This window comes from Oryctolagus cuniculus, chromosome 2, assembly GCF_051225735.1.
Source record: "Oryctolagus cuniculus isolate XC-2025 breed Fujian yellow rabbit chromosome 2, ASM5122573v1, whole genome shotgun sequence".
Taxonomy (NCBI): domain Eukaryota; kingdom Metazoa; phylum Chordata; class Mammalia; order Lagomorpha; family Leporidae; genus Oryctolagus; species Oryctolagus cuniculus.
In genome coordinates this window covers 18,199,163-18,212,760 of record NC_142868.1, presented here as the reverse complement: position 1 = coordinate 18,212,760, position 13,598 = coordinate 18,199,163, and the positions used below count along the sequence as shown (strand labels likewise).

General features: G+C 36.2%; 1 protein-coding gene across 6 annotated transcripts in view; it reads right to left on the bottom strand.

Annotated features, from left to right (window-relative positions):
• Positions 1–13,598, bottom strand: part of LOC149127695 (uncharacterized) — a 165,790-nt gene that overhangs the window by 94,256 nt on the left and 57,936 nt on the right. For 5 of the 6 annotated variants that reach the window (XM_089326984.1, XM_089326983.1, XM_089326982.1 and 2 more), the window contains exon 2: positions 11,961–12,207. In XM_089326984.1, the coding sequence (XP_089183110.1) occupies positions 11,961–12,016 (56 nt within the window). In that variant the 5' untranslated portion in view covers positions 12,017–12,207. Of the gene's footprint in view, positions 1–4,646; positions 4,799–11,960; positions 12,208–13,598 lie in introns of those variants that run through there. The other variant, XR_016229789.1, reaches the window with a different exon arrangement.

The following is a 13,598-nucleotide window of genomic DNA, read 5'->3' as shown; positions in this document are numbered from 1 at the left end:
ATATGTCCAACTTGGTGCAGGTGAATGATCTGTTGTTGGATTCCATTGGCTAGTATTTTGTTGAGGATTTTTTCATCTATGTTCATAAGTGAAATTGATCTGTAGTCCTGTTTCCATGTTCTATCTTCTTCAGGTTTAGGAAATAAGGTGATGCTGGCTTCATAGAAAGAATAAAAGATTTCCTCCCTTACAATTGTTTTAGATAGCTTAAGAATTGGAATTAGTTCTTTTTTAAATGTCTGGTAGAATTCAGCAGTGAAGCCATCCTGTAGTGGGTTTTTCTTTGTTGGGAGGGTCTTTCACTGATTCAATTTCAGTATAGGTTATTGGTCTATGTAGTTTCTCTGTCTTCACGGCTCAATTTAGGATGGATATATGTGTCTAAGTATCTATCCATTTCTTCTAGGTATCCTTGTTAAAATACAGTTCTTTGTAGTCATTTGATGATTCATTTATGTGGTATCAGTGGTTACATTTCCTTTTTCATCTCTAATTTTATTGATTTGGGTCTTCTCCCTCTTTTTTTGGTTACTTAGGTCAATGGATTGTCACTTTTATTTTTTCAAAAATCCAGACTTTTGCTTTGCTGAGCTTTTGTATTTTTTCATTTCAATTTTATTTCATCTCTAATTTTAATTATTTTTCTCCTACTAGTTTTGGTTTTGGTTTGCTGTTTTTTTTCTAGATCCTTGAGATGCACTGATAGCTCATTTATTTGGTGCTTTTCCTATTTCTTAATGTAACCACCAATTGCTATAAACTTTCCCCTTAACATTGCTTTTGCTATATCCCATAAGTTTTAATGTGGTACATTGTAGTCTATATTATTTTCCAGAAATTTTTTATTTCAGTTTTGATTACTTGAATGACCCACTCTTTATTCAAGAACATGTTGTTCAGTCTCCATGTGATTGCATATGTTATAGAAATTCTTGAATTGCTGATTTCCAGCTTCATTCCATTGTGGTCCATGATGTATGGTATGAATATGATTTTTTTGAATTTGCTGAGACTTGCTTCATGGCCAAGCATGTGGTCAATCTTAGAGTTCCATGCACTGGTTAGAAGAAAGTGTTCTCTACAGCTGTAAGATGAAAAGTTCTATAGATATGTTATGTCTACTTGGTCTATAGTGTTGATTTACTCTGTTTCCTTGCTGATTTTCTGTCTGGTTTATCCATCCATTGTTGAAAGTGGAATACTGAAGTCCACCATTACTATAGTATTGGAGTCTATGTCTCCCTTTAGATCCATTAACATTTTTTTAAATAGCCAAGTGCCCTGTAATTTCATACATATATGCTTATACTAGTCCCATCTTCCTGTTGAATTAATATCTTAATAGTTACATAGTGCTCTTTGTCTTTTAAATGATTTTCTGTTAAAATATTTTGTCTGATATTAGGATGGCTACACTAGCTTTTTTTGGTTTCTATTAGTATGGAATCTTTTTCTATATTTTTACTTTCAGTCTGCATGCATCTTTGTGAGTGAGATGTGTTTCTTGTAGACAGCAAATATAGGTTTTATTTTTTAATCCATTCTGGCAGATTGTATATTTTAACTGAATATTTCAGGCCATTTCCATTCATGATGACTATTTGATAAGTAAAGATGTGGTCCTGCCATTTTTCCAAAAATATTCCTGTTGTTTACTTTGGATTTCCTTTGTACTTTAACTGGGAGATTTTCTGCCTTCACCTTGTTTCATAGTGATGAGCATTTTCTGTGTTTCTGTTTCAGTACTTCCTTAAGTATCTTCTGTAAGGCTGGATGAGTAATGATAAATTCTTTTAATTTCTATTTGTTATGGAAAGTCTTCATTTCACCTTCATTCATAAATGAGAACTTTGCAAGATACAGTATTCTGGGTTGACAGTTTTTTTTTTCTCTTAAGACTTGGAATATTTCTCACCATCCTCTCCAACTTGTAGGGTTTCTAATGAGAAATCAACTGTGAATCTAATTGGAGATCTTTGGAAAGTAATCTGGCAATTTTCTCATGTACATTTTAGTATCTTTTGTTTTACAGTGGAAAGCTTGACTACAATGTGTTGTGGTGAAGATCTTTTATGGTCATGTCTATTAGGAGTTCTATATTTTTGTACTTGGACATTCCTTTCTCAAAATTAGGAAAGTTTTCTATAATTCACTAAGAAGGCCTTCTAATTCATTCTCTTTCCACACCTTCAGGAACTCCTAAGACTCGAATTCTGCATTGTTTGATAATATCCCAAAGATCTCCAACACCAGCGTTAATTTTTTTTTTTTTAAGATTCATTCATTCATTTGAAAGAGTTATAGAGAAATGGAGAGGCAGAGAGAGAGAGAGAGAGAGGTCTTCCATTTGCTGGTTCACTCTTCAAAAGGCCGCAACAGCTAGAGCTGCACCAATCCGAAGCCAGGAGCTTCCGCCAGGTCTTCCCATGCGGGTGCAGGGACCCAAGGACTTAGACCATCTTCTACTGCTTTCCCAGGCCATAGCAGAGAGCTGGATCAGAAGTGGAGCAGCGAGGTCTTGAACCAGTGCCCATATGGGATGCTGGCACTGCAGGCAGCAGCTTTACCTGCTTCACCACAGTGCCGGCTCCACATTTTTTATTTTTCTTCCTGTTTTTGGTCTGACTATAATGTTTCCAGAGATTTGACATCTAACTCAGATATGATTTCTTCTGTTTCATCAAATCTGTTAAGGCTTTCCATTGCATTCTTTATTCTCTTGAATTCCTCACTTCCAAGATTTCATTTAGATTTCACTTTAAGATCTCAATTTCATGAAATAAATTTCCCTTCATGGCATGTACAGATTTCATTAGTTCATGGATTTGCTTCTGATTACTTCTAAATAATCCTACAATCAATTATTTGAATTCCACTTTCAGCATATCTTCATTTTCATATTTTAGTATTGAAATGTTGTGTTCTTTTGTAGGCATCATGTTTTCTTCCTTATTCTAGTTTCTTGAATTGCTGGGCTTATTTTTTGGCATTTGTAGAGATATTTGGTTTCTTTTATATTTTGTTTTCTCCCTGTGATGGTTTTTATCTTTGTACTATGCCTCTGTGGCTTAGTGGAATGTCTGCTTTTCCAATGAATCCCCTGAGGTGTGTGGTGGATGGGGCCAGTGAGCTCTGTTCAGTAATCCAAGGTGAATGGAGTGTTCAAGTTGACTCCTACATCAGGCATGCAATTTTTTTTAATTAGAGAGCAGGTTTTTTCTGCTTGGTTGGCATAGTCTCTTGCTCACATCCTCTCCTCCAAGGAGACCAGTGCCTGGGTGCTAGCCCCAGGGAGTACAGTATTCATTTGTGCTGCCACAATAACCACACAAAGGATTTGTACAAGTCTGGGTATAATAATGGATCCTGCTGCAATGACCCTCACCAGGGAATCAGGAAGCCTCTAGTGTGTGACGCCACCTACCTTGACTGCCCCAAGTCCCAACAGACCCTGCATCTTCCCAAGCATTCACAGTGTTTTCCCAGTCCTGGAACACAAGCCTCACAGTCATGAGTACCCAGCCTCCCTGTCAGTTCTCCTAGCCAGACATGGGAGTCTCTTCTTGGTTGATTGCTGGGCACACAGGCATGAGCTAGTGCAGCTGTTACATATGTCCAAAATGGCAGCCTGATGCAGGGTGGTCATGAAGAGAGTTATGTTCTTGCTTTTTTTCTCCTCTAGTTTGGCAGATACACTGTGCCCCACAGGTCTCGAAGCCAGATTTTGGTTGTGTGTAGGATTTTTCATGTGTAAAGTCATACTGTGTGTGAGCATGGCTATTTGACTTTCTCCTTTCCAGTTTTAATGGGCTTTATTTCTTTCTCCTCCCTAGTAGCCCTTGCTGTGATTTGCAACTATATTAAGTAACATTGAAAGTGGACATTCTTGTCTTGTGGTTGATCTTTGTGGAAATGATTTCACCTTTTCCACATCCATTCAGTATGATTTTGACTATGGATGTTTGTCATACATAGCCTTTGCACTTTTAATTTATAATGTTTCTGTACCTGAAGTATGCAGCTTTTTTATATCATGAAAGGATGTTGAATCTTAGGAATGGCTTTTGTCAGCATCTACTAAGATAATTGCATGATTTCTGTCCTCATCTGTTGATGCCATTTTTGAGTGCATTGGTGGGTGACTGTTGAGCCATCCTTGCATCCCTGGGGTGACTACCACCAGATTATGATGTGGAATTTTTTTATGTAGTGCTGTATTTGGTTTGCTATTATTGTCTTGATAGCATTTTGTATGTAGTTTAATCCAGGGTATTGCTCTTAGGTTTCTATTTTGTGTCAACTTTCTGTTGGCTTGTGGTGTCGCAGTAATGCTTTCTTCAATAAAATCTATTGACTGGGTTTCATAATTTTTTATTTCTTCTTTGAATGCTTTGTAGGATTCACTTGTAAATCCATCAGGTCCTAGACTTTTCTTTATGGGAGACTTTTAATTACTGCTTCAAAATCATTTTTCTGGAGTTGCTTAGATTTCTCTGTATTGTCTTGGTTGCATGGTGGTAATTTGTGTGTATCCAAGAATGTATCCATTTCTTAGAGATTTTTCCAAGTTGGTAGCATATCATTTTTCAGTACACATTCTCATAATGCTTGCCATTTTTTAAAAAAAATATATTTGAAAGGCAGAGTTACAGAGAGTCGGAGAGAAATCGTCCATCTGCTGGTCCACTCCTCAAATGGCTGCTGTAGCTAGGCTGATCCAAAGCCAGAGGCCAGGGGCTTCTCCTGTGTCTCCCATGTGGGTGCAAGTGTCCAAGCATTTGGGCCATCTTCTGCTTTCCTAGGCCATAACAGAGAGCTGGATCAGAAGTGGAGCTGCCAATGCATGAGCCAGCATTTATATGGGATGATGGCACTGCAGGTGGCAACTTTACCCACTATACTATAGCACCAGCCGCAACACTTGCCATTTCTGTGGCATCCGTTAGAGTATCTTATTTCTCAACCAGTGTTTCATTTGAGTTTCTCTTATTAATTTATTGGTATGATAAAAAGTCTCATCTATTTTCTTTTTCTTTCAAAGCACAAGTTGTTGGTTGTGTTGATTATAAAATCATTTAGTTTTGTTTCCCCTCTCATCTTTATTATGACTTGCATGCTCGGTTTTGATTTTTCACTTGAGTTTTTTGCATATTTAAAGAATGTTGTAAATCACATCAGAAATTCTATAGTAACGTGTCATGCTTAACAATTAGTTTGACAACGATTAATAACAAAGTTGGACAAAGCACGACATTTGCTTGGAAGAGTCACAGGACAGGCATGTCTTTCATTTGTTTCATGTTTCTTTTCATTTCTGTTCCCATACTTAAGTTATACATGCTTTGTCTTTGTATGTCTTATTTTACTCCACATGAGTTTTCTGGTTGTGATGTAAATAATCAATATTAATTCTTTATACCAGAATATCCCATTTTAAATACATATACATCTGTACATATTGTATACAGTACATTTTATTTTGTATTCATTTGCTGGACACATTGGTAGATTCCATAGTTTGTTTAGAGAAGCACTATTCACAAGAGCCATTGTGTTGCAGGTCTCTCTGTGGTACAATGTGTTTATATCTTATGAGCATACACCCAGGTGTGAGATTCTAGGTTCATACCAAAGGTCTATTTCTTCATTTCTAAGAAACGTTTTTCATAGGTGCTCCATCAATTTACATTGATGCCAACAGTGAATATGGGGTTCCCCTTCTTCACAGTCTAGCCAACATTTGTAACTTTGTCTTCTGGATGATAGCCATTTGAAAAGCAATGAGGTGATAGCTCATTGTGGTTTTGATTTGCATTTTCTGTATGGCTATACTTGACAGTCTTTTTTTCCATTGAGAACTTTCTATTAAGGTATTTGCCCCTTTCTTACCGGGCTTGAGTATTTTCTTTGACTTTAAGTTCCTGATATTTGGTCTGTGTTAATCTTTTGGAATAAACAGATTGAAATAACTTTTTGCCAACTTTGTTGGATGTCATTTCACTCTGTTGATTTAGTTTGCTGTGTAGAAGCTACTGAGTTTGACGTAAATCACTGAGTTTTACAATGGTTGCCTGCACTCTTGTGATCTTATACAAAAGGAAATCCTGGTTGACATTGTTGTCTTGCAGTATTTTCCCTATGATTTGTTCTTGTAATTCCATCATTTCAGATTTTTCTATAGAATCTTTGGTGAAACTTGAATGAATTTTATGTATCGTGAGAGATTGCTCTTCTTCCTGTGTATATCCAGTTTTACAGAATTGTGTCTAGGAAAGATTCTCCTTTCTCCAAAGTGTCTTCTTGGTTTGTCAAAATATCTGTATGATATGATTTTCTGGATCCTCTATTTGGTTCCAATGTTCTATTGTCTATTTTTACACTAGGAACAACTTGTTATATTTATCCTTCACTCATTGTGCTTTGATGTCAGGAAATGTGATCCCTCCAATTTTTTCTTTAAATGTAAATATGCATTTCTGTGTGCTTGCAGTACTTCCTTTACTCAGGATCACTTTGTCTAGACTAAGTCTTTCCTGGATCCATATGAATATAAGGACTGTGTTTTCTAATTCTGGAATGCATGTCATTAATTTGGAAAATACTGCATTGAATCTGTAATTGGCTTCAGGTGATATTTATTGGATTGACAATATTAGTTCTACCCATCCATGAACATGGAAAATTCTTGAAATTGTCTTGACTTCACCAGTGTTTCGTAATTTCACAGTACTCTTCACTTCTTTGCTGAACTTTACTATTACATACTCTACCTTTTTCAGCTATCATGGATGTGATTTAATTTCCCTTTCTGTAAGACCACTACAGGTGTATGAAAGAACAACTGTTCTTTGTAGACTGAATTTGTATATTGAGGCATTGGTTTATCGATTTTAATGACTTTTTGGTTGAGTGTGGGCTTTTTCATGTAAAAAAAAATTGTGTGCCAACATGGCTATTTTGACTCCTTCCTTTCCAGATTTGAGGTCTTTTCTTTTTCCCCCTCAATTGCTCTTGTTATGATTTGAAACACTATATTGACTTGGGTTGGTGAAAGTGGACACCCTCATCCTGCTGCAGATCTATGTAGAAATTCTGTCAGCACTTTGGCATCCAGTATGATTTAGACTACAGATATGTCATATACAGCCTTTGCACTCTTGAGTTATGACCTTCTGGGACCTAAAGTGTGCCACATTTTTATCTTGAAAGGATGCTAAATCCTAGTAAAGGCTTTCCTATATACCTGCTAAAATGATCAGACTTTGTTCCTCATTCTGTTGACTCCATTTTAAATGCATTGGTGTGTGAAGATTGAGCCATCCTTGCACCCCTGGGATGACTATCACTTGATTGCGATGTGATTTTTTCCTTGTACTAGATTTGGTTTGCTATTATTTCCTTGAGAGTTGTTATACGCTGTTTAATCAGGGGTATTGCTCTATAGTTTTCTTTCTGTATTGTCTGTTTGGAAGTACTTGAGTATATCCAAATTTTATCCACTTTTCAGAAGTTTTTCCAAGTTGGTATCATATTTCAGAATACATTGTCATGAGGCTTGTCATTTCTAGTATCGGTTAGAGCATCTTGATTCTCAGCCAGTATTTTGAGTTTATCTCATTTTGTTTGGATGACAAAAAGCTTCACTTTGATCATTTCAAACCACAAGCTATTGATAGTATTGATTTTATAATCATTTAGTTTTCTTAAAATTTGCATGCTCTGTAGTTTGTTTTGTTTTTTTTTTCCCTTGAGTTGTTTCTTTTGAATAAACAAAATTATAAAAATTACATATTAAATTCTAAAGTAGTGTGTCAACAATTCGTCTGACAATGATTTATAACAAAGTTGGACAGAGCACTGTGGTTGCATGAAGCGCAATAGAACAAGCCTTTCTTTCATTTTTTGATTTTTGTTCCTTTCATTCTTTAAATTTTCACTGCCACACAAAGGTGTACATGCTTTTTCCTTCTGTGTATGTCTTACTTTGCTCCAATTGAGTTTCTCTGGTTGCAACCATAATACAAATGATCAAAATTAATTCTTCACACCTGGTTAATATTCCATTATGTATGTATATATAAATATAAACATATGGCATATTTTCTGTATGTATTCATCTTATGGAGACATTAGATTGTACACTTGTTATTGTGGACATTATTTCACTAAATATGATGGTGTGTGTGTATCTTTGATACAGTGTCTTCATACCTTAAGAGCAGGTTCCCACGATTGAGATTCCAGGGTTACAGAGATCTATTTCTTCATTTCTCAGAAATTTTTTGATATATGTTCCACTAATTTACATTCACACCAACAGTGCATAAGGGACCTCTTGTCCAGTTTTGCCAGCATTTGTTGATCAGCCTTTTGGATGATAGCCATTGTAATAGTGATGAGGTGATAGCTAATTGTGGTTTTGATTTCCTTTTCCTTATGACCATTTTCATATGCTTGATGGCCTTTTGTCTTTCTTCCTTTGAGAAAAATTAAGGTATCATCCCGTTTCTTACCTTGGTTGGATATTTTCTTTGATTTTTTTCAGTTTCTAATATATGGTCTGCATTGATCTTTTGGAATAAACAGTCGTCGTCATTTCACTATTTCCTTTGCTGTGTAGATGTTAAGTTTGATGCAAATCATTGGTTGAGCTTTGCATTGGTTGCATGCACTTTTTATAGTCCTATACAAAAGGAATCCCTGGATGACACTGATGTCTTGTAGTGTTTTCCCTATGATTTGTTCAAGTTCATCATTTCAGATATGTTTCTTAGGTCATTGGTGCAACTTGAATGAATTTTTGAATATTGTGAGATTGCTCTCTTGTCTTTCCTAGAAAATGTTTAAGGTATACAGATTTCATGAATTTCATAAATGCAACTTTAGAAAAATAGCGATACTTCCAATCTTACCTGCCCTCCCACCCACACTCCCACACTTCTTCCTATCCTATTCCCATTCTTATTTTTCACTTGCCAGTACCAAGTTGTTAGACCTACCTTCTACCAATAGTGCATTTTTTTTAACTTAGGAATTGTTATGTCTCCAGGTTTTATGTAGATGTGCATGTCTGTATGCATTTATGTATTTGTTCCTCAGGATCACCGTCTGGAATTGGGCTTTTATAGTTCCATGTCGATGTTAGAAATGTGTTTCCTAATTATGTAACAATTGCCATCATTATGGTAGACATTGCATTTAATCCGTAGATGGTTTTAGGTAGTATTGATGGTTGGACAATATAGCTTCTATCCATCCACAAACATGGTAAATCCTTCAAGTTGTGTGTTCCCTTGACTACTTTCATCAGTGCTCAGTAACTTTCAATTCTGAATTCTTACTCCTTTGCTCTAATTTATTGTTAAATACTCTACCTTTTTCAGCTATTATAAATGGGTTTTCTTTCTTGATTTCCCTTTTGGCGACATCATTAATGGTTTGTGAAAGTGTTACTTTTCTTTGTGCTGATTTTGTATATTGAGGCATTAGTTAACTGGTTCATCTATTGTAACAGCTTTCTGGTTGAGAGTGTAGACTTTTCCATGTATGAAATCGTATTGTGTGCAAACAGTTATTTTGACTTCCTTCTTTACAGTTTGAGGCCCTTTGTTTCTTTCTCGTCCTCAATTGATCTTATGATTTGCAACACTACTTTGCATATGTTGAGAGTGGCATCTTCATCTTCCTGCAGGTCTGTGTGGAAACACTGTCAGCTTATCCCCATCCATTCAGCATGATTTTCACTATGGAGGGTTTATCATATATAGCCTTAGTACCTTTACTTCTGCATTGTGATCCTCCCGTAGCCTTTGTGTGCAATATTTCTGCCATGAAGGAAAGGCTTTCTGCATCTACTGAAGTGTGTGCATGCTTTCTGTTCTTCATTCTGTTGATGCCATTTCTTGCATTCATTTATCTGAATATTGAGCCATCCTTGCAACTCTGAGATGAGTATCACTTGATTGTGATGTGTGATTTTTTTTAACGTAGACTTGATTGCCTGTCATTTTCTTGCATGTATGGTGTTCAGAGGTATTACTCTAAAGATTACTTTGTGTTGTATCTGTTTGGGGTGTCACAGCAATGCTCTTCTCATAAAGATATTCAAAGAACTAAAACATTGGGACCCAGGCAATATTTCATAGAGTTTACATGTGAAGTCATCAGGTGTGGACTTTTCTTTTATGGAAGACTTTTCATCTCTGCTTAAATTTCATTCTTTTTTGAGTTTACATTCTAGTACTCTTGGTTTTATCATGGAAGGCTGGATGTATCCTGGAATTTTTTTCCATTTCTAAAGACTTCCAAGTTGGCAGTATATCATTCCTCATTATAGTTTGATTATTCTTGGTATTGTGATATTTGTTGAAACAATCCAAATTTCTCTTCTTTTCATTTTTAGTCTGGCTATGAGTTTTTTTTTAAACCACTGTGGGTTTGGATTGTCCTTTGTTTGATGTGTTCTTTCTCTTTAGTTCATTTACAGTAAATTTTTAAAAATATTTCCATTTCAGTTAAGCTTTAATTGTGTATCATCTTAACATTGTTTGACAAATATTTAGAACAGTATTTGATGAAACACTAGATTCGCAGAAAAACATGCACAGAGTCTTTTTTTAGCTCCCACTAGTATGGGAAATATATAGTATTTGTCTTTATGTATGACTTATTTCACTCAACATGAACTCCTCTAGTTGGAAGCATTTTAATGCAAATGATACTTTCATGTCATTTTACAGCTGAATAATATTCTACTATATATTTATATACCTCATTTTCTTTATGCATTCATGTGTTCATGGACAACTTGGTCTACAACCTTGCCAGCATTTTTTATGTATTTCTTTTAGATAATAGCCATTCTGACAGGGGTAATATAGTATCTTATGATTTTGACTTCCAATTTCTGGGTGGCTTGTTGGTTTTGAGCATTTTTCATGTATTTGTTGACTTTTTTGTTATTTCTTTTGATATCTACATAGTAAGGTCATTTGCCCTAAGTTAGATTGTTTTGTTCTTGATTTGAGTTTCAAATATACTGTGTTAATCTTTTGTTGGATAAGTAGCTTGCAAATATTCAATTTTCCTATTCTGTTGGATGTCACTTCTTACTTATGGAGAGGTTTTATCATGAAGGGATTTTTGATTCTTAACAAAGGCTTTCTTGGCATCCATTGAGTTGATCATACAATTTTTGTTTTTCATTTTATTAATGTGGTTTATCATGTTTATGATCTTGTAAATATTGAACCATCCTTGTATCTCTGGGTTAAATCCTACTTGTTTGCTACATTTTTGGATTGATTGTCGCTTCCTGCCTGAAGAACAATGGAGTTAGAGCACTCCAGATACTGTCAGTGAGTATGAGTTACTCCAAGATTTCAATAGCAATATCAACAGTCCCAGTTCCACAAGGCACAGATAGTAACGACCTCAGCTCATATAGCATGCAAGAATGATTCTACTGCTTCTATCTAGCGCTCTCAGCACCATGTTTTATGGGATATAGAGGGAAATTCCTCAGGTCTGGTCTGAATTTTTATGGGTTCCTGTTGGTTTTAGCCTCAAGAAGCTAGGGGGAACTCTTATGGATAGCACATGAGTAAGAGTATAACTCTGGAGCTTATCCCCACAACTCCCACAGTTATAGAATATAGGGGTTCTGTTCTCTACCCTGTGAAGTACCAGAACTCTGGATCTTGTTGCTTCTGGTAGCAGCATGACTGCTTGTCCATAGAGTCAGAACATAAATTATCTTTGAGTCTACTCCAACCAATTGAGTCTGGCACTTTGTGGGGGATGGGGACAGGCGGGATGCAACACTGCTTCCCTTTTCAGAGCAAAGAAGTAGCTCAGACCTCAGTCAACTGCTCAGGCTTGACTTGAGTCATTAGAGGACTCTGGAAATCTCCCTCAGTTGAAAATTCTGGTGGCAGAAGGCTATGGCAGCTTCTTCCTACCTTGACTTGGCAAGACAGCGATTCCTAGTTGGATGCAGCAGCACAGATGCAAGCATGGCTGATGGCAGGGTTACTCACAGAAGCATGTCTGTCTTCTTTTCTTGGAGTCCCATGGAATCTCTATGCTGTCACTTCCCCGCTGAAAATTTCTCTCCTTTCTCTTCTTACTTCTGTTTTTCTGATGTTTCCACAGTAGAGGTCAGGGCAGCTTCTCATTATTCAGTCATCTTGTATCATTTTTTCTGAGCTGTTGAAATGCATTGTTAGATTGTTTATTTGATCTATTTTTATCTTTAAAATACATTCACTTATTGCTAGAAACTACCCTCTTAATACTGTTGTGCTATAACCCAAGATGTTGATATGCTGCTTTCATTTTATTTTTTAAAAAAACTTATTTCTTCAGCTATAAAGACACAATAACTGTAAGCCTTGTCTAACTATGAATCAAGCACTGAAAACAAAACAGTTTCAGAGGTAATACTGACATTTTATATTACTATAGAATTTCTTACAAAATTTCTTACAAAACTTAGAAATCTTTTGATATAATCACACTTTGCAAATAAGACTACTGTTTAAAAATAATTTTATCACAGTCTAAAATGCAGATATATTACAAGAGAAAATTTAGAGTTTCAATGGGGTTGTATTGGTAAGGAAAAATGTAAGCACAATTTTCATGCAGTGTATATGTGACAGATGCTATACTGCATTGTTGGCATTCCTAACAAAATCTGTACCTCCCCTAACAATAGGTCAAGTTATTATGATAGTATGAAATAAGAGCTATGAATACACAGAGGATATGAGTGTATAGGAGTACAGCATAGAAGATAAATGTTTCTTGTAAAGAGAAATGAGGAAATAACACAGGAAATTTCTACCATATGAGTTTTGGTGATATAGGGAGATATGAATTAAGTTATAAACTATTTCATTTAATAGCCCTTTGATATTTATTTTGTTATATTTTACAGAGGACACTTAGAGATTGAGAGATTCAGAAACTGAGTTAATTAGTCAAGCAGGAAGGATTTGAACCCAGGGCTGACTCCAAAGTTCATGCTGTTTTTCTTAGTTCTATTCTACTTTTTTCCAGGATTTATTACAGATAAGCTCCTTAATATCCAAAAGAACTTCAAGAAGTTCATGAGGAATGGTACCAAAAGTTTTTGGAAGAGGGCAAAGATCTCTGAAATCCAATGCCTTTTTTTTTTTTTTTTTTGACAGGCAGAGTTAGACAGTGAGAGAGACAGAGAGAAAGGTCTGCCTTCCGTTGGTTCACTCCCCTAATGGCCACTACAGCCGGCGTGCTGCACCTATCCAAAGTCAGGAGCCAGGTGCTTCCTCCTGGTCTCGCATGTGGGTGCAGGGCCCAAGCACAAGGGCCATCCTCCACTGCCCTCCCAGGCCACAGCAGAGAGCTGGACTGGAAGAGGGGCAACCAGGACAGAACCCGACGCCCCAACCAGGACTAGAACCTGGGGTGCCAGTGCCACAGGCAGAGGATTAGCCTAGTGAGTCACGGTGGCAGCCAATGCTTACTTTCCATTAATACACATTTTTCCATGAACTTTTTAAAGATCCCTTGTGTGTTTGTATTTATTTCCCACATACATATCTTAATAAGAAAGA